This window comes from Scardinius erythrophthalmus (genome assembly GCF_964197995.2).
Source record: "Scardinius erythrophthalmus genome assembly, chromosome: 13".
NCBI classification, from domain to species: domain Eukaryota; kingdom Metazoa; phylum Chordata; class Actinopteri; order Cypriniformes; family Leuciscidae; genus Scardinius; species Scardinius erythrophthalmus.
The window spans coordinates 24,778,992-24,803,030 of NC_138233.1; the positions used below are offsets into that span (position 1 = coordinate 24,778,992).

Below are 24,039 nucleotides of genomic sequence, written 5' to 3' on the forward strand. Positions count from 1 at the left end.
ATTACTCCAGTCTTCAGTGTCACATGATCCTTTAGAAATCATTCTAATATGCTAATTTGATGCTCAAAATACATTCATTATTTTTATCAATATTGAAAACATTTGTGGACAAAAAAATTTCAGGATTCTTTGATGAATAGAAAGTTCTATTTCATTTATTTGAAATATAATTTTTTTGTAACATTATAAATGTCTTGACTCTTTACTGTAACTTTTGATTATACTAATTGATACTAATTTAACGCTTCCTTGCTGAATAAAATAATTAATTTCTTATATTTATTCCCCCCCTCCCCCCCAAAAAAGTTCTTACTGACCCCAAAGTTTTGAACGGTAGTGTATAATGTTACAACAGATAAATACTGTTCTTTTGAACTTTCTATTCATCAAAGAATCCTGAAAAATGGTACATATCTGTTTTCAACATTGATAATAATAATAAACGTTTTTTGAGCAGCAAATCATCATATTAGAATGATTTCTGAAGGATCATGACACTGAAGACTGGAGTAATGATGCTGAAAATTCAGCTTTGCGTCACAGGAATAAAAAACAGAAAGACAGTCTTGGTGACTCTATACAACCTTAATCCTAAAACTGAAGTTACACATTTTTCAGATGTTCTAATTGTGTCAACAAATGTTTATGCAAAATGGCTGTGGCTGCTGTCAGGTGAATGTCATAATCCTTATTACAATTGGACAGGATTATGAGCACACGTAGACGCTTCTTTAAAACAATCTCCAGTAATCCCAAAGGTTTCTCGGCGTCCTGCTGCCAGGTTTCATAGGACAACTATAACGCAATTTAGAAAAGTGTAATACTTCACTGACAGCTAAGATAAAATGGCTGCAGTGGACAAGGATGTGGCTGAGAAGTTTTTGGACAGTAATCCAACATTTGCCAAGCAGTACTATGACTCCAGGTTCCGGGCGAAGGTCGTCTCCGATCTTCTGTCGACCACCAAGAAAACAGAAGTGGACGTCAGCTCTTACCATGATCTGAGCTCCATTGAGGAGTGTGAGATCATTTTCGATATGGTGCGGGACATGCAGGAAAACCTGCAGATGGAGAGGGCCGTGTTCAACCTCATGCGGCATCTCACCTTCATTCTACGAGCTGACCGCATGAGTCTCTTCATGTACCGCCAGAGGAACGGCATAGCTGAACTGGCCACGCGAATCTTCAATGTCCATAAAGATGCCACCCTGGAGGAGTGTCTGGTGCCACCGGACAGTGAGATTGTGTACCCGCTGGACACAGGCATTGTGGGCCATGTGGCCACTGCCAAGAAGACCGTGAATATACCTGATGTCACACAGGTAGGATTATGGAAGCTTGTTTCTTCCACAGAATAAAAAAATAAAAGAGGTTTTTGCAACTTTTTATCTTACAATTCTGATTTATTTTCTCTTAATTGCAAGTTGATTTTTTTTTTTCTCGGATTTGTGACCCAAACTTGCAATTCTGAGATAAAACGTCAGAACTGCGATATATAAACTCATAATTCAGGAATGTAAGGAAAAAGTCGCAGATACCTTTTTATTGTTTTATTATGTGTATGGAAACAAGCTTTCATTTAGGAATAGGATAACTAACCATACCTAGTTAACCAGTTATACCATAAATACCTAGTTAACTTTGTAAAAAAGTGATCAATAAATTATTACAACATATGTTTTTACATTGATTTAACTCATCAAAATAAGCAATTTTCATCTTTGTTTATAAGTTATGCAAGATTCAACTCATTTTAATGTCAGTTTAATGTAATTTAAGTTGAAATGACTTAAATATCCAAGTTGATTGTACTTCAAAATGTAAGGCAGCAACAGTGTATCTCGGTCCTGTGAGTTATTAATATGAGAGTGCAATTCACATTATTACCAGTAGAGAGCAGTGCAGCGCTAACATTTATAGTCATTTTCATCAGTTATGATCAGACACACCAAAATATAAGTGAATGACTTTGTGACTATTCAAAAATTTCATTTTTATTAGCAGAATAAATTATAGTTTTGTCCTTCCTGTTTTTATTGAATTATGTATGAACCGACTTTTCTGGCATTAAAAGAAAAGAAAAAAATTAAATAGACCAACAGATATTCCTTATCTCTAAAATAGGATTTTATGCTAATTATAAGGGCCCACTGCTGATAAATTTGAGAAATGTGCAGGAGATGATGTTGCACAGACAGATATGACTGAATGTGTTGTGCAGAGACAGCCATGAAATCTCCCTCTCTCTTTGATTATAAATTACTTTTTTCTTTGGCACACAATGTGCTTCACTGCTCCTCAGACAGCAATATACTTTCCTCCGTACTGCTCATAATCACTTAAAAAAAATGGGGTTTCTCAATCTTTGACAAAGGCGTTATGTGACTGAAATACCAAGTAAGCCTATTTGAAACCCTCAAGGTGGCAACAGCATCCTATCTCAGTTTAAGATGTCTACCAGACTCAGATATGCTGATATTTGTAAGCAAGCACACATGCGAAAAGTGTTGCCCTCTTTTTAAGCGTAACACATTGGACAGTGTGTTATTTTTGTTGGCTACATTCTGAGAATCATATTTCTTCAATTTTTATGTGTATGGCACTGTAGCTCAGTTATTAATATGCAAGGCTAGTGCTGGTGGATTAGAGCAGGTCAGCGCTCTTCCTCAGTTTGTTATGTTACCAGGTCTGGAGGGGATAAAAGTATTTAATCTGAGTTGAATTAGAGCGATCCTGGATTAAATCTAAAGGTCAGTGCCTAACGCCATGTTCCACAAATCAGCAGAATATCAGTGCTTACATTCAACATTCCCTTTCTATTGTTGATGTGGAACAGAATGTGGAGAATTTAATGTTTCAAAGGAACCTGTGTGTTTATTAATATCAGTTATTCAAATATTATCTAGAATTATATTTTTGTCTGATATTGGCCAATTAAAAAAAAATGGTTTCACTTTATGTTAAGGTATGTAATTATGCATGTTAATACTGAGTAATATTATTTAACATTATGTACTTACTATAGGATTAGGGTATGATTTAGGGTTAGTTGCATGTAATTATGTATGATTTAAAGTGTTACCAAATATTTAAATGCATTTCATTAAATACACTGCAAAAAATAATTTCTTATCTATTATTTTTGTCTTGTTTTCCAGTACAATTCTTAAATCAAGATAAAGACAATTGCTTGAGATGCAAAATTACATAAGATATTAAGTAAAAATGTAAAAAAAATATTTCTGGCTTACAACAAAAACAAATATGCCGGTATCGTAAAAAAAAAAAAAAAAAGTTTTCCCCTTTGAATTGAGCATTTTTTCTGACCACATTGGCAGATATTTTTTTTCTTGTTTTAAGCTCAAGCTCACTTTATTTTGATACACTTTTTTTAGAAAACAAGTATTACTCTGTCAAGTTGCTTCTTAAGTAGTGTTATCTTGATTTAAGAATGTGTAGATATTTTAATCTGAAACCAAGACAAAAATAGTGAGTAAGAAAATACATATTTTTTGCAGTGTAAAAATATTTGGGGACACTTTACAATAAGGTTCCATATGTTAACATTAGTTAAATGCTATTAGTTAACATGAACTAACAATAAAAAATACTTCTAAAGCATTCATTAATTTAAGTTAATGTTAATTTCAAAATGTACTAATACAAAAGTTGTATCTTTTAATATTATTTAATGGACCTGAGGTTGATTTTATTTTTTTATTAACTAACATTAAAATACTGTAACACAAATATATTGTATATTGATTTTTAATAAAATGTTAATGCATTTGTATTATTGTTTTACCATTTTACTAGGCATTTTAACTGTAGCAATAAATCCTCCAAACTTTTATTCAAAGGTAAATGAAATGATTTAATTGTGCGCATCAGTGAAGTTTTTGCTTAACACTGATTTAACGTTAACATTCTCACCATGAATAAATGTGCTTCCCTCTCCAGGACAGCCACTTCAGCGACTTTGTAGACATCCTGACAGATTACCAGACCAAGAATGTGCTCGCGACTCCCATTATGAACGGCAAAGACATGGTGGCCGTCATGATGGCGATCAACAAGATCGGTGCTCCACATTTCACTGCTCAGGATGAAGAGGTAGTATTCACTCATATCATCCTCTGTAATACTAGTCAGTACAGCGCTTTGGGTTTAAACTCAACAATAAGTCTCGGTGAGGATGCCAATTTGAAATGTAAACAATGCAGAAAATAATAATATGCATTGTTCTCGCCACCCATATTTTTAATCTCAATCTCAAAAGTTATGACAACAGTTTTTTTTTTTACATTGCTTTAACTCATCAAAATAAGTTAAGCAAGATTCAGCTCTTTTTTGAAGTCAGATTAATGTAATTTAAGTTAAAAATTTAAGGCAGCAACTTTTCGATTAATATTAATACAGTGAAAGCACTTTGATTAAACTGACTTCTACAGAACAGATTAAATGCTCTATTGAAGTAAATCAAACTCTGTGTCTTGTAGACGCTGAAGAAATATCTCAGCTTTGCCAATCTTGTGCTTCGAGTGTTTCACCTGAGCTACCTGCACAACTGTGAAACCAGAAGGGGACAGGTAGGATTTCTTCAAGACATTAACCATTAACGAGACATTTACCAATAAACACTGCCACTTAAAGTCTTTTGTCATTTTCCCTCATATCTTCATTGAAGGTGTTGCTCTGGTCTGCCAGCAAAGTGTTTGAGGAGTTGACTGACATTGAGAGACAGTTCCACAAGGCCCTCTATACAGTCCGAGCCTTCCTCAACTGTGACCGCTACTCTGTGGGCCTCCTCGACATGACCAAAACTAAAGTGATTGTTTATTTATCTATCTATTTATTTATTTATTTATTTATGAATTATGCAGCTGGATTTTTAAAGCTGAAATTATTAATTATTTTGTCTTGACAAACCAAATTCGGGCCAGACCTTCTGACTGTTCTGACTCGGTTCTGTTATTTTCGAACTGATCCGATTTACGTTAAACGGATGATCAAAACTACGAAAAGTTCCATAGACTTTCATTGAGGGGGTCAAAACTTTAATACAGTAACTCTAATAGAGTATATAAGCTTCATCCACTACATATCTTTCACTAGCAACTAGCTTAGGACATGCTAGCAAAATGTTAAATCATGCTAGCAACATTCTAAATCATGCTAGCAACATTCTAAATCATACTAGCAACATGCTAACAACATGATAATTAATGCTAGCAATGTGGTAAAACATGTCAGCAACATGTTAAATAATGCTAGCTGTGCTAAACATGACAGCAACATTCTAATTCAAGTTAACATGCAAATTAATGTTAAAAATGTGCTAACATAGGCCAGCAACATAAAAAAAAAAGTTATCAATGTGTTAACCTATTAATTCATGCTTGCAAAACGTTAATTCATGTTAACAATGTGCTAAATCATTTTACCAATATGGTAAAACATGCTATCAACATCCTAATTCATGTTAGCAATGTGGTATAACGTGTTAGCAACATGCTAATTCATGCAAGCAAAGTGTTAAAACATGTTAGCAACATGTTTAGTCATGCTAGCAACAGTAAAACCTTCAAACTTAGAGCTTTTCAAAGGTAGTTTAAACTTTCAGACCTGGCTTTGTCAAGCCAACATCAAAGTTTGTCATCTAACTTTACTCATCTAGTTTACATGTTACTACATCGTAGTTAAAGACACTTAAAATAAAGTGGGACTGTAAATTGTAGTTTTTATTTGCATATATATTTTCCAGTTGATGCATTTTGAAATATTGTTTTATTTTTGTTATTTCTTTTGCCTGTAGGAGTTCTTTGATCTTTGGCCTGTACTAATGGGAGAGGTGCCCCCATATAGTGGACCAAAGACACCTGATGGCAGAGTGAGTGATACACATTGCATAAATAGGAAATGTGTATTTAGTTAATCATGTCAAGAGAAACACAAAATTTCCCTGAATGAATCCTTTTGAGTTCTTACTTGCTGTCACGTCTGTTGTGTTTGACTTACGCTATTAATTATGCTTCAGGAAGTGATTTTCTACAAAGTGATTGATTACATATTGCATGGAAAGGAGGACATCAAAGTAATTCCGTAAGTTAATTCATTTTTATTGCCTGTTAAATTTTACTGTGCGCTACCATTTGGCATTTAATTAAGCCCACATGCTTTATCATGCATCATTCTACATTACATGCATTGTAAATGTTGAACCTTATAAACATATTAAGAAATGGCAAGATGCAAGCTGGCCAGATAGTTTTTGGGTATTTGCAAGGTTGGACCAAACTGGCCCTCCTATGGAGCCAGATCTGAGCAATAATGATTTTATTATTTTTTGAGATAACTCACTGTCATACTCTTAGCACATATACTCTATTCTTATTCGTATTATTTTATTTAAGAAAATATATAAATTATTTCTTAAATTCAGTAAGGATGCATTAAATTGGTCAAAAGTAACAAAATAAATTCTGTTTCTGCATTTCATCAAAGAATCCTGTAAAAAAAAAAACAGATCACACAAAAGTATTTAGCAGCAACTGTTTTAAACATTGATAATAAGAAATGTTTCTTGAGCAGCAAATCAGCAAATCAACATTTTAAAATATATTCAAATAGAAAACATTTATTTTAAATTGTAATAATATTTTACAATATTATTATGAAATACATGCAGTCTTGGTGAGCATGAGACTTCTTTCAAAAACATTAAAAAATCTTACAGACCCCAAACTTTTGAACAGCAGTGTATATTTTGGATTTCTCTAGACCACCTAGAAAATGAAAGATGGGGTTTATTATAGGAAAGTTCTGTATTGTTCTGGTCAGACGCATATTCGTTGTCGTTACAGTAACCCTACTCCTGACCACTGGGCATTAGTAAGTGGGCTTCCCACCTACGTTGCAGAGAACGGCCTGGTGAGAGTCCAGACCTCCATCCTTCTCCACTGACGCCACAGTAGTCAGACAATTTGAAAGCTATTATGGTTTATAATGCTCCTGTCATGTGCACAGTGAGGGGGAATAGAATGTGCTCCCACACTGAAATGATGGATAATTGTAATTTTGTGAATAGTAATTAATCAGCAAGCAATACCCCTTCTCAGTGAGCGTGACGGCTGCTTTCCCTTCACTCTGTCTTACAGATCTGTAATATCATGAACGCTGCTCAAGACGAGACCTTTGACTTTCAAGTGAGATCACCTTAACTTGTGCTTCCTACATAATCAATTCAATTACATGAACAGTCTTCCAGAAGCTGAATATCTTACCTTTTTTGTATATCTACTAAACTAAATATGTTCCTGAAATATTATTGAATTGAATTATTTTTGTCCTGTCAGAAAGAAGCTCTGGATGACTCTGGATGGACAATAAAGAATGTGCTCTCTTTGCCCATCGTGAACAAGAAAGAGGAAATCGTTGGCGTGGCCACATTCTATAACAGGAAAGATGGAAAGCCTTTTGACGAACAGGATGAAACACTAATGGAGGTATTTGAGGCCACAGTATAGACCAGTAGTGTGTCATAGCTAAATATACAATAATGGATGAATCAGCAGACTCTGCATTATTTATCCCCTTGAAAGCTAAACCAAAGACTTAATGTCTCTTTGAGCTACAGTCCACAGAAAGGACTTTTTTTTTCCTTATTTGTGGGCATGTAATATTTTTTTTTTGTAGTCTTCAGATTCATTTCTGTCTGATCTGTCTAATATTTTTAATCTTCTTGTCAGATTTCTGTCAGATTCATACTTTATCTCAATGTAAATCTGAAATGAAATTGTGAATCTAAACCCGAATCTGAATTTGAATCGGAATCTCAGCCTTCAGTAAATATGAACCTGAATCTAAATGTGAATCTAAACCTGAATCTGAACCTGAATCTCAACCTAAATGTGAACATGAATAAAAATGTGAATCTAAACCTGAATGTGAACTCGAACCTGAATCTCAATCTACAGTAAAATGTGAATGAGAAAGTGTATCTTTACACGACAACGCAATGCTTAAAACGGAGAAGTTTTTCCTTTGAGTTTTCTGCGTACAGACAACACCATTATCAAAACGATCCCCATTCACACGGATCTGTGAAAACGAATAAAAACCCCTGTATTCTGCTGCCAGGCCATTAGATGGCGATGAAACACTATAGACTGAAAACGTAATACGCATATGCATGACGTCATCGCCTCCAGAGATTTGCGTTTTTGTTGTTTACACGGAGACCGGTTTAAAAAACTTGCACTTTGAAACCCGTTTTCAAAACTTTGCGTTTTCAGGCACCCAAAACGCTGTTGTCGTGTAAACGAACGGCCAAATGCATAAAAAGTTTTACGTTTTTAGTTGAAAATGGTGTCGTGTAAACAGCCCCTAAACCTGAATCTGAAACAAACTCAACCTATGGTAAAATTGACCCTGAATGTAAATGTGAATCTAAACCTGAATGTAAATCTGAAACTGAATCTCAACCTAAACATATGAACCTGAATAAAAATGTGAATCTAAACCTGAATAAAAATGTGAATCTAAACCTGAACCTCAACCTACAGTAAATATGAACCTGAATGTAAATGTGAATCTAAACCTGAATGTAAACCTGAACCTGAATCTCAACCTAAATGTGAGCCTGAATGTAAATATAAATCTAAACCTGAATCTGAATGTGAACCTGAATCTCAACCTACAATAAATGTGAATCTGAATGGGAAAGTGAATCTAGACCTGAATCTCATCCTACGGTAAATATGAACCTGAATGTAAATGCGAATCCAAACCTGAATGTGAATCTGAACCTGAATCTCAACCTACAGTAAATGTGAATCTGAAAGAAATGTTTTATCTAAACCTGAATCTAAACCTACGGTAAATATGAACCTGAATGTAAATGTGAATCTAAACCTGAATGTGAGCCTGAATGTAAATGTAATAAATCTGTGTCTATTTCAGTCACTCACTCAGTTCCTGGGCTGGTCAGTGCTGAATACAGACACTTATGACAGGATGAACAAGCTGGAAAATCGCAAGGACATCTTTCAGGACATGGTCATGTACCATGTCAAGTGCAGAAAGGATGAGATTCAGAATATCTTGGTGGGTTTCTCCAACTTGACAGGGCCTATTCCCTAGTATGCACTAATTAAAATAAATTACAGTACATTGGTAATGCTGGTAATAGCAGTACATCATATTTGTACAGTATGATTTAAACTTGATCATGTGGAGGAGCAGTGCTGTCATATATGACACTATGATTGATTGTCTGATTAAAAGGGGTTGTATGAGCATAAAATAATCATCTTGGAATATCAGCAATGTGAAACTGACCTTGTTTTTTTGTGTGTGTTCAGAACACACGTGAGTTGTACAAGAAAGAGCCTGATGAATGTGAAGAGGACGAGCTGGAGAATATTCTGGTAAAACACAAAAAAATCATTCTTCGTTTAAAGTCTCGTTGTTTCATAGCTGTGTGTCTTCATGCTGTTGTCCTCTACAGGCTGACACACTGCTAGACTCAAAGAAGTCAGAGATCTTTGAGTTCCACTTCTGTGACTTTGAGTTCTCTGAGCTGGACCTAGTGAAGTGTGGCATCAAGATGTACTATGAGCTGGGTGTTGTGGACAAGTTCCATATTCCACGTGAGGTGAGTGGTGATGCCAGGTAACCTATTAAAGTTAGAATAAAATCATAAAAAAGCAGTCATAAATCCCAAAAGGTAAAATGTTTAAGGTAGGTTGAACCAGAGTGTATGAGGAGCTTGAACCGGTGCCTCATCTCAGTGATGAAGCCGAGTTGCGGCTCCATACTCTGGGCACATGGGGGTCTCCTAGGGGTCCCCCCACGCCCAGAGTATGGAGCCCCAACTCGACTTATTTTTCGAGTTACATCCGGTCAAAGTTGAAATTTCAAGCTGGCATATCTCTGGAACCAAGCTGAGTTGGGGCTCCATACACCAGGGGTGGGGGGGCCCTATGGTACTCCCCCCACGCCCGGAGTATGGAGCTCCAACTCGGCTTACTTTCGGAGATACGCCCGGTCAAAGCTGGACAGGAAGTGACCGTATCTCGGCAACCGAACCGGTGGGCCCCCTCATGGTGGGCCCCCCACGCCCAGAGTATGGAGCCCCAACTCAGCTTATTTTTCGAGTTACGCCCGGTCAAAGCTGGACTGGAAGTGGCAGTATCTCCGGACCGGAAGGTCCCTGGGGCTCGGGACGGCGGGAGAAGTAGGGTCCCCTCGGGGGCCCCCATCACCCGCCGTCCCGAGCCGCTGGGACCTTCTGGTCCCGAGATAGGACCGGTTACGGGCAATGGACTTTTGGAAAAAACGGCCCATATCTCGGGAAGGGGAGGTCCCAGTGGCTCGCCCTTTCGGGTGTCGGGGGGTCCCAAGGGGACCTCTCGGACCCCGCCTCCCCGAGCCCCTGGGACCTTTCCTTCCGACACGCACGCCGTCCTGTCGGGGGCCCCGGAGCTCGGGGGTGGGCTCCTTGGAAGGGGCCCGCCGAGACCCTACTTTGACCCGAGTTTGGTGTCTCTGGGCGGCCGGGTACCCGAGTTACGGCCGTTCAAATTCCGGGCCCCTTTTCTGCTCCCAAGTCCGAAACCCCCAGGGGCTCTGGTGGCATGCCGAGGAAGGTTCACCGTAAAACATTATCGGTCATGATTTTGCACTTTGAAATTTGAAACTCAGTAACAACTCTGAGGCACAAGCACAAATGAATGCAACAGATCACTCCATTTAAGAACCTTCTCTTTAAGTAAATTATGGCACAATAAGACACCGAGTGCGGAACTCCCATCAAGCTAGTCACAATGAAAATAATGTGGCAGCTTATTATGGTTTTACTAATACTAATTTGCAGGCAGCACAAAAAGATGGCCTTTGAGGTGTTTGTAATTTATTTGATCACAGTCTTCAGCAATAACCACAATATAGTCAGATAACACTAGTAATAAGTTAATAAATTATTTGAGAACATTTAAGAAATATTTCAAGAATTGTACTTAGGAACGTTCTTACGAACTTCTCAGAATTTACTTATTTAGGAAGATTTTCATTAATCAAGCCCCTGGTCTCTAGATATTGCTTGGGTACCAATTTTTGCCCATTTTGTCATTTTGCAAAACAAGGTATCATTTATGTCCACAACACAAATGGTGTAGGGTGAGATATGCTCCTAAGTTGAATATTTAAAGTTATTATCATTGTCTTATGTATGTACACCCTAGCGAGTACCCAACTATTGCTGCTACAAGTCATTAAAGAGATACTGAATTCCAAGATACTTTATTGCACATTGTAAATACAATATTTCCAGTGCCTTGTAAGACTGAAAGCTGACATTGCTTTATCTCTAGACCCTGGTGCGCTTTGTGTACTCAGTCAGTAAAGGTTACAGGAAGATCACCTACCACAACTGGAGGCATGGCTTCAACGTTGGCCAGACCATGTTTACACTGCTCATGGTAAGAGAAAACTCTCTCAGAATAAAAAAGACCTTATTAAGAGGGCCCTAAAAATCTCATCTCAGTCCCCTTAAAATCTGTGCTTGCCTAAGTTACAAGTGTCCATCTTGCTAGAGAAACCCTACTTTCCTAACAACCCTACTTTCCTAGGTTTCCAAACAAACCAGTCCTGTTACCCTTGTAACTAAGCATTTGATAAATTTGCCTCTCTGTTTGGTGGGTGCTAGAGTCGTGGGCCTTTTTTTAGGTAATATGTTTAATGATACGGCCCACCTCCAACGCATATCCTCTGAAATAGCAGACCCTTCTAATTAATCATCCAAGTGTAAACCTGCTCCTGGTAAAGTCATGTGTAATCACAGTGAACTGTCCATACATCAGGAAGGACGGGGTATTGGAGCGCTGGAAGAAATACAGGCCAGGCATTTTCTTCACCGAGCCTAATGAGCCCTCACTAGTCAGCGTCTTGCTCTACAAGAGTGTCTTAAGGAGGCTCCGCCTTCAAGCCCATTAAACCGGTTCTCATGTTTCTTAGACAGGTGACCTGAAGCGCTACTATACGGACCTGGAGGCGATGGCGATGGTGACTGCTGGGCTCTGTCATGATATTGACCACCGCGGCACTAACAATCTCTACCAGATGAAGTATGTACTCATTACTGTCAATGTACCACTGCTCTTATCAAAGAAAACTGTGAATGTATAACAATATTTAGAAATACTGTTTTGAAGACTTTCTCTCTTTTAAATCATCGTTTTTTTTTTTTGAGAGGACACCCGTGGAAGTCATGGGTCACATTATCAATGCAGGATAAGACATGACTACATTTAAAAAGACAGTCACACTTTAGATTTTGGTCCAATTCTCACTATTAACTACAACTTTTGCCTCAATAAACTACTAATTACTGCTTATTATTAGTAAGTAAGGTAGTTGTTAAAGCTGCAGTCCGTAACTTTTGGCGCTCGAGCAGTTAATAAACAGCTAATGGTCTAAAATCGAATATAAACACTTATTATAGGTGTAGCGTGGTGATTCAGGATAAGACAAGAACACGGTTTGGAAAATGGATTCATAATGTACTCGTTTATTATCTAAATTTTAAAAAAAATTAACACAAAGTTGCAGACTGCAGCTTTAAGTTAAGGTATTGGGTAGGAATTGTGTAGGATTAAGAGATGTAGAATATATATTTCATGTATGTCAAAAGGCAACATTTAGATTTGATTGATTTTAATCATGCTAAATTTTGCAAGCTGAAATCTTAGATTGCATTGTGCTTATTTACATTCAATTTGATTGAAAGTCTGTGACCTCCTGGGTCTTGAGAATCATTTTCTGTGATGATTTTGCCAGGTCTGGGAATCCACTGGCAAAGCTGCATGGTTCCTCCATTCTGGAGAGGCACCATCTGGACTTTGGAAAAACTCTACTTAGAGATGACGTAATGCTGAACATTTATTATATTTCTAGACATTTTTCAGAAGGCTTCAGACATCATTAGAATTTTGAACTCTGCAGACCATTGAGAATGTACATCTAGTTGATAAGCCCCATAAATAACTGCTTCCTTACTCACAACCAGCAGTTTCCTCACTGAAATAATTTGTTTTCCAAGGCCTTAAATATCTACCAGAATCTGAACCGAAGGCAGCACGAACTCGTCATCCATTTGATGGACATAGCTATCATCGCTACAGACTTGGCCTTGTATTTCAAGTAAGAAATTTATATTTCAGCCCTGTGGGATATACTTTGTAAATTATTTATTTTGAGTTAAGCCCCGTTCACACAAAGGATTATAACTATAATGATAAAGATATAGTTCCAAAAATCATTCTAAATATAAAAGAATAGCAGAGTCCACACAACACTTATAACAATAATGGCTCCGAGAAACAATATTGTTGGAATCATTTTCAGAAAGATTTTTTTTCCAGCTGATGTATGGTAAAAACATTGACAGCTAATCAGAATCCATCCTGCTTTAACCCTTAAATGCAAGAATGTTTCGCCAATCATTATTATATATTCGGGTATTTAGCGCCCTGAATAAAAATAAAACTCTCCTGATATTAGAATAAGAATTACAGAAGAATAAAATAAAGGGTACGTTTTGGAGTACGGAAGGGTTCAGTTTGAGCAGATGTTTTTATACCATCATCACTGTCCTCGTCAGAGCTAATTTCCCTGTACATTCAGCATCCGGCTCATATTCGTCATCTTAAACATATTTATTCTTTTATTTTCTGCCTGCGGTAACTATGAGTGAAACGACACTTCATCAGACATTGCCACCTTGTGAAATAAAGGTGAATTCCACTTATTCAGTCATCAAAGATTCAATTATTGTTGTGCAGAAAAAAATATACTTACACTGTTACACACCTCGGGTCGTTAGCGACCCTATACAATTTTGTACAAATGTATGGGAAAACAGGCATTCTTTTATAAAAAAAATTTATTGCTGCATTGTTTATAATGAATTTATTGATGTACTAAGAAGTTTGATGTCTAACTTTAAAAAATGAATGAGGAGGATGGTAGCGAATGACGTCCCGGGTCACTAAAGACCCGAGATATGCGTTTGAGGCTTAAAGAGCTTGAGCATTTAAAGTGCTAGACGCCATAACTGCAGCCTGCGATTAGAATAAACAGAACGATATTGTGTGTTGGTGTGGACACCAATATAGTTATCGTCCTTGGTGTGAACCTGCCTTTAGTCTTGCAGCTAGAGGCTGTCAGAGCTGCATATGCATGATTAACATGAATTTAATCATGATGCGCCTCCACAGGAAAAGGACCATGTTTCAGAAGATTGTGGATCAGTCCAAGACCTACGAGAGCTGGGACACTTGGACCAAATACATGATGTTAGAAACAACTCGGAAAGAGATTGTCATGTAAGTGTCATGTAAGAAAATAATGGGTTACAAATCTTATATCAACCATAATATCTGTTTGGCAAATAAGTTGATTTATATACTTGCAAAAGAAAATATGCAGCAGCTTGAATTTGGTGCCATTTAGGGTTCATAAATATGAATTCACAGCATGGTATTTTGGTTTTCCTCACCGCAGGGCTATGATGATGACTGCCTGTGATTTGTCAGCCATTGCCAAGCCATGGGAGATTCAGAGCAAGGTTAGATATTCCTAATGCATAATGCAATGTCACATGCAAGGCCTGATACTACAGCAATGTATTCAAACATCTAGGGCAGCCAAGGGTGTGACTGCATAAGAAAATAAAATTGCTGGGCTCTCAGCCGGCATAATGAGTCTGAAACCCTATTCATATGATAATGTATCCATGGATGGGTTGTTTACATTCATTGTTTAACACTCATTATTATATGCAATTCGCAGCAGACGGCACTGTAGATAATCTCACATGCGTGAGATTATATTGAGCTGTATGTCATGTCTGTATGCTGTATGTTTTTAAAAAAAATGAATATTGCTTCAAAATGTTTAGTTTTTTTTCTAGTAATCCTATTACTATATTCATGAAGTAGATCCAAGAACAATGATGATAGAGCTAGATTTCATAGTTGCAAATGGGACATGTGCCAGGTCTGTTTCAGTGGACATTGTTATGGAGCGATTTTTGCTTCTTCTTTAAGTCATTAATGTTCTCTAATGCACAGTTAATATATTTTACATATAAAGTCCATATTTGCTTCTCTCCAAATGCATCTACAAATCTAAGCTTAATATTGACCGTGGCTACTTGCTCTCTGTCCTGCAGGTGGCGCTGTCTGTTGCTGCAGAATTCTGGGAGCAGGGTGACCTGGAGAGGACAGTGTTGGAGCAGCAGCCCATTGTGAGATAGCGCCTGGAATGAAGGGGTGGGAGGGAGGGCTGAGAGAAAAGGAATAAGAATGAAAAGTTCCCATGGGTCATGTCGTGATGTACTGCCTATTATGCGGTGCAGTGAATCAGAAAGAGCGGTCACAAAGGCCCAGTCAAACAGACTGCTTCCAAACTCCCCATTTTCTTTAGCTGTGATTGGAATTGCAGGAATATAATGTCAACTTTGGAAAAAGTGCCACTGAACTTTCTGCTTTAGTCGAATGGATCTTCACCACCGCTATGTATTCAGTTTGCATCAGTGTGTTGTGGGGTTTCATTTTGATACAAATTAAGCACATGCTGTTTCGTCTACAGCCCATGATGGACCGGAACAAAGCGGATGATCTTCCCAAACTGCAGTGTGGTTTCATTGATTTCGTCTGTGCTTTCGTTTACAAGGTGAGGTCCTCCATTTCGATTAGTAAACAAAACGACATATGGGAATTCATTGATCTACACTTCTAAATGTTCACAGGATCCAGACGAGAGTCCATCAGGAAGCAGATACATAATCATCAGCATAAATGCACAGCGATTGTCTTGATCAGATGTCTGTATACTTGACTTTTATTGACTGTGAACGTCAGAATGCAGGCCTGCTGGAATTAGAGAAAGTGAAGTAAAGACTCACAAAAGTAGGGGTGGGGGGGAAATTGCTTTACATATGAATCGCGATTATATCTTCTACCGATTCAAATCCTTTACAAATTTCAATGTTGGTTAATAACAGTTAGAATGTCTTCTAATCTTTTTGATTAAAAATCTGAGAGATTTCTGTCCCTCCATTGACAACTGCGCAACTACTACTTTGATGCTTCAAAAAATTCATAAAGAGATTGTAAAACTATTTGAATTGAGCAGTTTAGTCCAAATTTTCTGGAGAGACACGATCATTTTATATGATAAGCAGATTGAGTTTAGGCTTTTATTCACATATAAACATTCATCAACTCACACATTAGTTGTGGTAAATGGAAGCTCAAGTATGTACGCTTGACGTGCGAGAACCAACAAGGTTCATTCTCGTGTTACGCAGCACATTTGAGCTTCTACAAGAACCAATGGGGTTCATTCTCGTGTTACGCAGCACATTTGAGCTTCCTCAAGAACCAATGGGGTTCATTCTCGTGTTAGGCAGCACATTTGAGCTTCCACAAGAACCAATGAGGTTCATTATCGAGTTACGCAGCACATTTGAGCTCCTACAAGAACCAATGGGGTTCATTATCGTGTTACGCAGCACGTTTGAGCTTCCACAAGAACCAGTGAGGTTCATTATCGAGTTACGCAGCACATTTGAGCTTCTACAAGAACCAATGGGGTTCATTATCGTGTTACGCAGCACGTTTGAGCTTCTGCAAGAACCAATGAGGTTCATTATCGAGTTACGCAGCACATTTGAGCTTCCTCAAGAACCAATGGGGTTCATTCTCGTGTTAGGCAGCACATTTGAGCTTCCACAAGAACCAATGAGGTTCATTATCGAGTTACGCAGCACATTTGAGCTCCTACAAGAACCAATGGGGTTCATTATCGTGTTACGCAGCACATTTGAGCTTCCACAAGAACCAATGAGGTTCATTATCGAGTTACGCAGCACATTTGAGCTCCTACAAGAACCAATGGGGTTCATTATCGTGTTACGCAGCACATTTGAGCTTCCTCAAGAACCAATGGGGTTCATTCTCGTGTTAGGCAGCACATTTGAGCTTCCACAAGAACCAATGGGGTTCATTATCGAGTTACGCAGCACATTTGAGCTTCTACAAGAACCAATGGGGTTCATTATCGAGTTACGCAGCACATTTGAGCTTCTACAAGAACCAATGGGGTTCATTATCGTGTTACGCAGCACATTTGAGCTTCTACAAGAACCAATGGGGTTCATTATCGTGTTACGCAGCACGTTTGAGCTTCCACAAGAACCAATGGGGTTCATTCTCGTGTTACGCAGCACGTTTGAGCTTCAGCAAGAACCAATGAGCTTCCACAATAACTGCATTTAAAGTTTTTATGATATGGATAGCTAGGATAACAAGATCTTGAATGATGTAGAAGTTCCTTTATTAATCAACAATTTTACCCACCTCCAACACTCCCCCTTTACTCATGTCCCATTCCCCTTGCAGGAGTTCTCTCGCTTCCATGTGCAGATCACGCCCATGCTAGATCGTCTGCTGAACAACAGGAAGGAGTGGAACGCTCTGAAGGAAATACACGAAGCCAAGTTAGCTAAGCTGGAAGAGGCCAAGAAAGCTAAAGAGGAAGCAGATGCTGCCGCAGCAGCTGCCAGACAAGGTAAATAGTGACTCAAACATTGTCTCAATGTTTCTTAATTGTCATTTTGGGATTAACTATTCCTTTTTGCTCATTTACATGTTGTTTCAAACCTGTATTATTTTGTTCCTTCTGTGGAACACAAAATAAGATGTTTTAAAGAATGTTTACACTGATCTTTTACATAAAGTGGGCGCAAAATGACATAATAGAATCAGAAAAGTCCATGCGTCTAGTGCGGAATTCAAGATTTTTTGTGAATAAAGACTTAAATTTCAGTGTTTTTCCCCCTACAAAGCTATCATATTACTTAATATGGACTACTTTTTTGGTGCTTTTTTGTCTTTTTGCATTCAATGTAAGGAAAAAAGCCACATGAACATTCTTCCAAATTTCTCATTTTGTGTTCCACAGAAGAAAATAACTTTTTATGGGTTTGAAACAACGTAAGCGTTTTAAAATATTTTTTACAAACAACTGACAATTGTCGTTTTTCTGCTTTTCCATATCCACATTCTCTCCTCACAGCAAGCGCGGGCCAATCCTCATCTGAGTCCAAGACCTGTGTAATTTCCTAGACGTCAAACTACACAAAAACAGACAATAAGAATGTATGACAATGTACCCGTAATTTGGGCCACTTTTATTATTTCTCTCTGCAGGATATTCCTTTGTCAATTATTTACACTAGTCTTGAGCTTAAAAGTAAAGAATACCCTTTTAATGCGTTTAAGTAACAGACTATTGCAACATTTCCCACACCAGGTTTATGTCATCAACGGGTAGTTTTTTAAAAGCTATAATTATCAAACTTTAGTGAATATTGGCTGAAACTGTACAGAATAGAATTCTTACATACTAAATAACATTTTAGAGAGCACAGTATGAATACACTTTGAAAGTCCACATGAACAATTTTTTTAGTTTTTTATTATAACTATTTATATGTAGAAATGTATAAATAAAAGTGAGGAATTGTAGAGCCTAGCCTCGTCTTTTTAAAGCTTTGTAACTGTGTTGCTGTGCAAAATAAGACTTCTGCCCCTAGGATGCAGTATGCTCGGTTGCACTTGTGTGTGTGTGTGCTAGTACTAACTGTCCCACTGGGACATACATAACAGTCTTACAAAAGCATTGGATAACACCTAGGGGGTGTTGGCCTAATCGACTGAGAAGGATGAGAGCCGATTGGCAGGACGGCAAATAGAGGCGGACTCAAAGCTAGCATTTACGTCATGTCAGACGCAGTCACTCACGTCAACGACTATGATGTCACGTCTTCTGCTACATTTACCCCACTCCCACAGCAAAGAGGTGGAGTCATGAAAATCTGCAACCACTGCAAAAGCCAAAATAAGCTCTGACGTGACTGCAAATACACACGCCTATTCAGATAGATGTGCATCCCCCACATACACACGCAATGCCTTAGGGAATGATTATTCTGACATCCGAATCACAAACCAGCAGAGCGGCAAATTGCCACCAGCTCTCCGAATGGCTGCATTAACAGTGGTCTCATTCAGCATGTTCTGCTACATACCCTCAGTGAAAGGAACCGCCACAATTAGCTAAAAATTCTAGGCAGTCAGCATGGATACAACACAGAACACCATTTGCTATTGGCTGCCATTTCAAAGCAGTAACCAATCAGACTGTTTCCAGCTGAGCTATTCTGTTTACGCAATACGCATTGTAATGTCATTGGGGGAAGTGACGGTCTTAAAGCAAGTGCTGCTGGGTTTTTCAAAATCCTCTTTTTCAAGTTGCTGTTCAGCACTCGTTCTAAGAATAGTGTTGATTTCTGTGGAAGGTATTATTGCGGTCTACTGCACCATTCAATTTATTTTCTTGCTTACAGATGCAGTGCATGAATGAATTACAAAGCTGAATGTTCATTATGGATTTTATTTTTTTGGAGGCAAAACAATGAATATATGTACTTTTTTTTTTACAGTATATGAGGATCAGTTTCTTTCTACAGTTTAATAATGTAAACAATCTCGGAGGAGAAATGTGTTCAGTTTAAAAGGAAGCCATCATTTGCTTTTTTAAAACTATTTACATGAATTAAAATATAATTTATGACATCAAATAATTCCACTATATAGATTTGATCTAGGAAACTAGATTTTAACAATTTAAAAATACTGAAATGCATTTGTCTCCACATTCTCAAGATGTATGAAAATCACACAATACCGAGAGAGAAAAAAAAGTTGAAAATAAAACGCATCATTTCAAGACATCCAAACCTGGACAAATATGCAACCTGTGGCATATAAATAAAAAAACTCAAAATGAAACAAATGTGTAAAAATATAAAATCTTACTAGCAGTATTTACCAAAAACTACGTTAAAAAAGAAAAATCATAGTGAATTTGATAGTCATTAGATGTAAATAGTCCCAAAAAAACATTAAAACAATACAATGAAGGAAAAAAAATGCCCTTTGACTAAAATTTTGTTTCCACAAAAGACAAGGTCTTGAAGCAGCAAACCAATGCGACATGGATGTGCGATTCATTATCTGATGCTCTGGCACCGTAATGACAAACTTTAGATCCCGTTCTTGATAAAAAAAAAATGATCCAAGGTTTAACACAGACAATACAAACTTTCCCCAAATATAATCTGCCGATTCAATAGGAAAATTCTCTCCAATCTTGCAAGAGCATGTACTTTGTGAACAACAAATTGCAGGGCCATAGATGTAGTGAATTAAAAGTGATGTTTTGTATGAACAAAAAAAACAAGTGGAACAAATCAGATGTGCACACACACACACACACACACACACACACTCACAGAGCCAAGCCAAACGATCATGACATTCGTGAAATGGATTTGATGTGATACCGCACTTCTTCTGTATCCAAACATCAAATGTACTTTTTGGTCAACTTGTCTAGCGATTGCTAAAATGAGGGCTGGAAAAAATGTATTGCATTGAAGAAGGTTCCCTTTGGAAGTTGTATTTTTTTTAATCTTTTTTCTTTTATTTTTAATTTGGATCTGTACATTCTATATTGACAGTGTTGAAATGTATTGAAGTGTTCTGAAACACTGAATAAAATGATCTATAACAAATTATATCATCTATATATTTATCTACACAAACACACAAATATATATATATATGTATATATAATTATATATATGTATATACCTTTTATAATATGGCTGTATTGAAAAAGTTTACTTACTTCAGTAAAGAAAACACATTGGATTGTAAAGGAGATCAGATAGGACTGATAGCTTTGTTTTCCCCTAAGGTTTAAGGCTCTCCTTGTGAGATTGGGCTGTCTGTGTATTTTCCTTGAAAAAAGTCCTTAAACGTCGACCTTCTTTGTGAACGATCTAAGCCGCATAAAACATACAATACAAGATCCGATTTCCCCTATAACCCTAAAACGACCAGTCTCTTCAATGAGAAAGGCTCTCTTAGCGATATTGCATCTCAATTGCATAAAAAAGAAAAACATGTTAAAGTAATTCAAAAGAACCATTTCTAAAGGGACACTTTATACAACAGTGTTTGACTTATGAAGCCATATCAATGAAAATTCCCTTCTGGATCTCCCTGTATTGCTTAACGCTGCATCATCGGGTTCACCAACAACCAGTCAGACCCACCATTTAAAACCACATGTTTACCACATCGGTGTACAGCACATAACCATACATCTCATGTTTACACAAGACACAGTGCTATATACACATTATATACTTCTCTTATTTATATATATAATCATGTAAACCAGCACATCTCTCACTTAGTATACATACTAAGCACAAACACTCATTCAGTTTGTTTTCTCAAGATCTTATTGGGCGAATCAGTCTGTAATATTCAGAGGCCGTGTCCAAGTAACAGCTCAGTACCGTAAAAGGGGAAGCCGAAAGGCACGTCCTGATAGGGTACTTTAACACTGAATAAGGCGTTCTGTACTTAGTGTGCGCTCTAGTAAAAGTCAAAAGAGAATTCAGTCATGTAAACATTCAGGTTTGGGGGGTGGGTGTGTGTGTGTTTCGGGATAAAGGGGAGAGGCAGGGAGCAAAGAGAGGCCGACGGACGGCCCTCCCTAAACCGGCACGCACATACATGCGCACACTCGCTCACAACTGCACTAGATCCACAGGCCGAGGGTTCGAGGAGACCCCCGCAGAATAAAAGCGACGGGTCCCAGCATATAATATGGGACAGAGACCCATCCCTAGACCCCATAAAAGACACGGACGACACACAGTTATACACTGGTACACGTTTAGACTTCAAAAAACACACACAAAGGACAAATAGAGAAGTAGCCACAAGGTAAGAGCTAGAAAAAACCCGCAGATCTTCCCCTGTCAGAAAGGAGAGAGTAAAAAAAGAGTGTTTGAGCTTAGAGAGAGCAAGATTATGAGAGAGTGACATGTAAACAAAGCAGAGATACGACCGTATCTCTAATGAGATTGAGCTCCGGAAAGATCTTCCTCCTAGTTTACCGCCACCCTTCTCTCAACCGATGACAGGAGCGCTCCAGTGAGGCAACCGCCTGGATGCCGGTCAGGGCTTTGCTACTGGCAGAGTCCAACCACTCAACTGTACTTTCAAATCAAGACCAATAGGATGTGCATTACAATCGCATTTGTGATGGGTACATTCCATTTCTCGGGAAACAATCAAAACCTTCCTGTCACCCACTGGAATGGGTCGCGTTCTGGCAACTAAAACAGTAATAGAAACTGGTAAGTTAAAGGTGCAGAGTGAAAAAAATGGAAACCGGTTAACAATTGGTCAGCCAAATAGATAGCCCCGCCCCCAAACTCACACCATTGGCTGTGTCAGGCTGCTCAAACAAACAGAGCGATATTTTGATACACTTTGCAGGGTTTGTGTTTACTTGAATCACTTCATTGGAAAGGAGAGAGTATTTTAATGTCAAAAAATGAGCTTTAAGGTAGTACAGTCGGGCTTGGACTCCAGCAGCAAAAGCCCCTCCCACAGCAGAGGAGGGTAGAGGCCAGACCAAAGAAGCACTACCTTGTTTGAGTGCATAGATGAAATCAAGGAAGCACTAAAATTACAAAAAGACTACTTTTTTCTTGACTTTTTGATTTGTAAACTCTACCTTGTAGGATTTTTTTGTTTGTCGTTTTTTCCACTTTTCATCGTAACACACACACGCGCGCACGCACACACACACACAGAGTTGAACATCCACAAAGTTTTGCTAATACAAAGCAGTTATTGTTTATATATTTGTACGACAAAATGGTGAAAGCACCTTGCAGGTCTATGAAGAGAAGACAAAAGGGGTACGAAAAAAAAAAGAATAAAAAAAATAAAATCACACGCACGTCACAACTACCAATGGAAAAGAGTGCGGTTTGCTACGAAGCCCGAGCCACTCGCGACGTCATGAATGGCATCAAACACACACGAGAAGCAGCACTTGTGTCCGGTGTCTCAGAGCTGTTTCTGCTCATCTGCAATCCTCCCTCCCCAATGTCCTCCGATTCCTCAGTTAGAAGTGACAAGGTCTATTTTTTTAATCCAATGTTCAAAATGTAAACATGAAGAAGTGCCTTGGTTGAGGTGCTGAGGCGAGTCTCGGACGGGGCGTGACGCTGGAGGCGTGGTAAGGCGTGTCAGCGATGCAGACTTCTCTGGGCCTCTTTCAGCAGAGCGTCAAAGTCTAGTGCATCATACTTGCTCTTCACCGGACCTGGACCCGCCTCATCTGAACAGAAAAACACTCAGTTAGTTTGCAACACTATTTGGTTACAAATACAATTTTTTTTTAAATATTAATTTTACAAATTTATATTATATTATATTATATTATATTATACTATATTTATTATATTATATTAAAGTAGTAGTTCACCCAAAAATGAAAATACTGTCATCATTTACTCTCCCTCAAGTTGTTTCAAACCTGTATGACTTTCTTTCTTCTGCTGAACACAAAAGAAGATATTCTGAAGAAAGTCGGTAACCAAATGACTGATGGACCCCATTGACTTCCATAGTAGGAAAAAGAATACTATGGAAGTCAATAGGGACCAGCGACTGTTTAATTACCAACCTTCTTTAAAATATCTTCTTTTGTGTTTAGCAGAAGAAAGGAAATCATACAGGTTTGAAACAACATGAGGGAGAGTAAATGATGACAGAATTTTCATTTTTGGGTGAACTATCCCTTTAAGTAATAAAATACAACAAATACTATAATTGTGCATGGACAGAATAGCAAGATAACGTTTAAAAAGGAGGAGAAAATGCTTCCAGTATTTTCTGGTTGGTGTTCGAATGAGCTTTTATTTGTACATTTTCAGTTTAATTTTAGTTTGTTTTAGTAATTGTTTTATGTGCTTTTGACTTTTATTTTATTTACCTTCATTTTATGTTTATTTAAATATTAGAGTATTAATTG

General features: G+C 37.8%; 2 protein-coding genes across 2 annotated transcripts in view; one reads left to right on the forward strand and one right to left on the reverse strand.

Annotated features, from left to right (window-relative positions):
* Nucleotides 1-845: 845 nt before the first annotated feature.
* On the forward strand, nucleotides 846-18,594 carry pde6a (phosphodiesterase 6A, cGMP-specific, rod, alpha; the record flags this gene model as incomplete). Its single annotated transcript, XM_081382703.1, has 22 exons — nucleotides 846-1,322; nucleotides 3,961-4,113; nucleotides 4,500-4,589; nucleotides 4,688-4,828; nucleotides 5,816-5,890; nucleotides 6,038-6,102; nucleotides 6,864-6,930; nucleotides 7,158-7,205; nucleotides 7,356-7,505; nucleotides 8,962-9,105; nucleotides 9,363-9,428; nucleotides 9,509-9,655; nucleotides 11,373-11,480; nucleotides 12,016-12,125; nucleotides 12,838-12,925; nucleotides 13,100-13,200; nucleotides 14,277-14,384; nucleotides 14,563-14,626; nucleotides 15,233-15,307; nucleotides 15,652-15,735; nucleotides 17,466-17,634; nucleotides 18,142-18,594. The coding sequence occupies 22 exons, from the start codon at nucleotides 846-848 to the stop codon at nucleotides 18,189-18,191; spliced, it is 2,580 nt and encodes an 859-aa protein (XP_081238829.1). The 3' UTR covers nucleotides 18,192-18,594.
* The window catches only part of ppargc1b (peroxisome proliferator-activated receptor gamma, coactivator 1 beta), a gene marked incomplete at its 5' end in the record, with an annotated part of 51,005 nt that continues 45,162 nt past the window's right edge, over nucleotides 18,197-24,039 (reverse strand). The window contains one exon of the mRNA XM_081382702.1: nucleotides 18,197-23,343. Within this exon, the coding sequence (XP_081238828.1) occupies nucleotides 23,252-23,343 (92 nt within the window). The 3' untranslated portion in view covers nucleotides 18,197-23,251. The remainder of the gene's footprint in view (nucleotides 23,344-24,039) is intronic.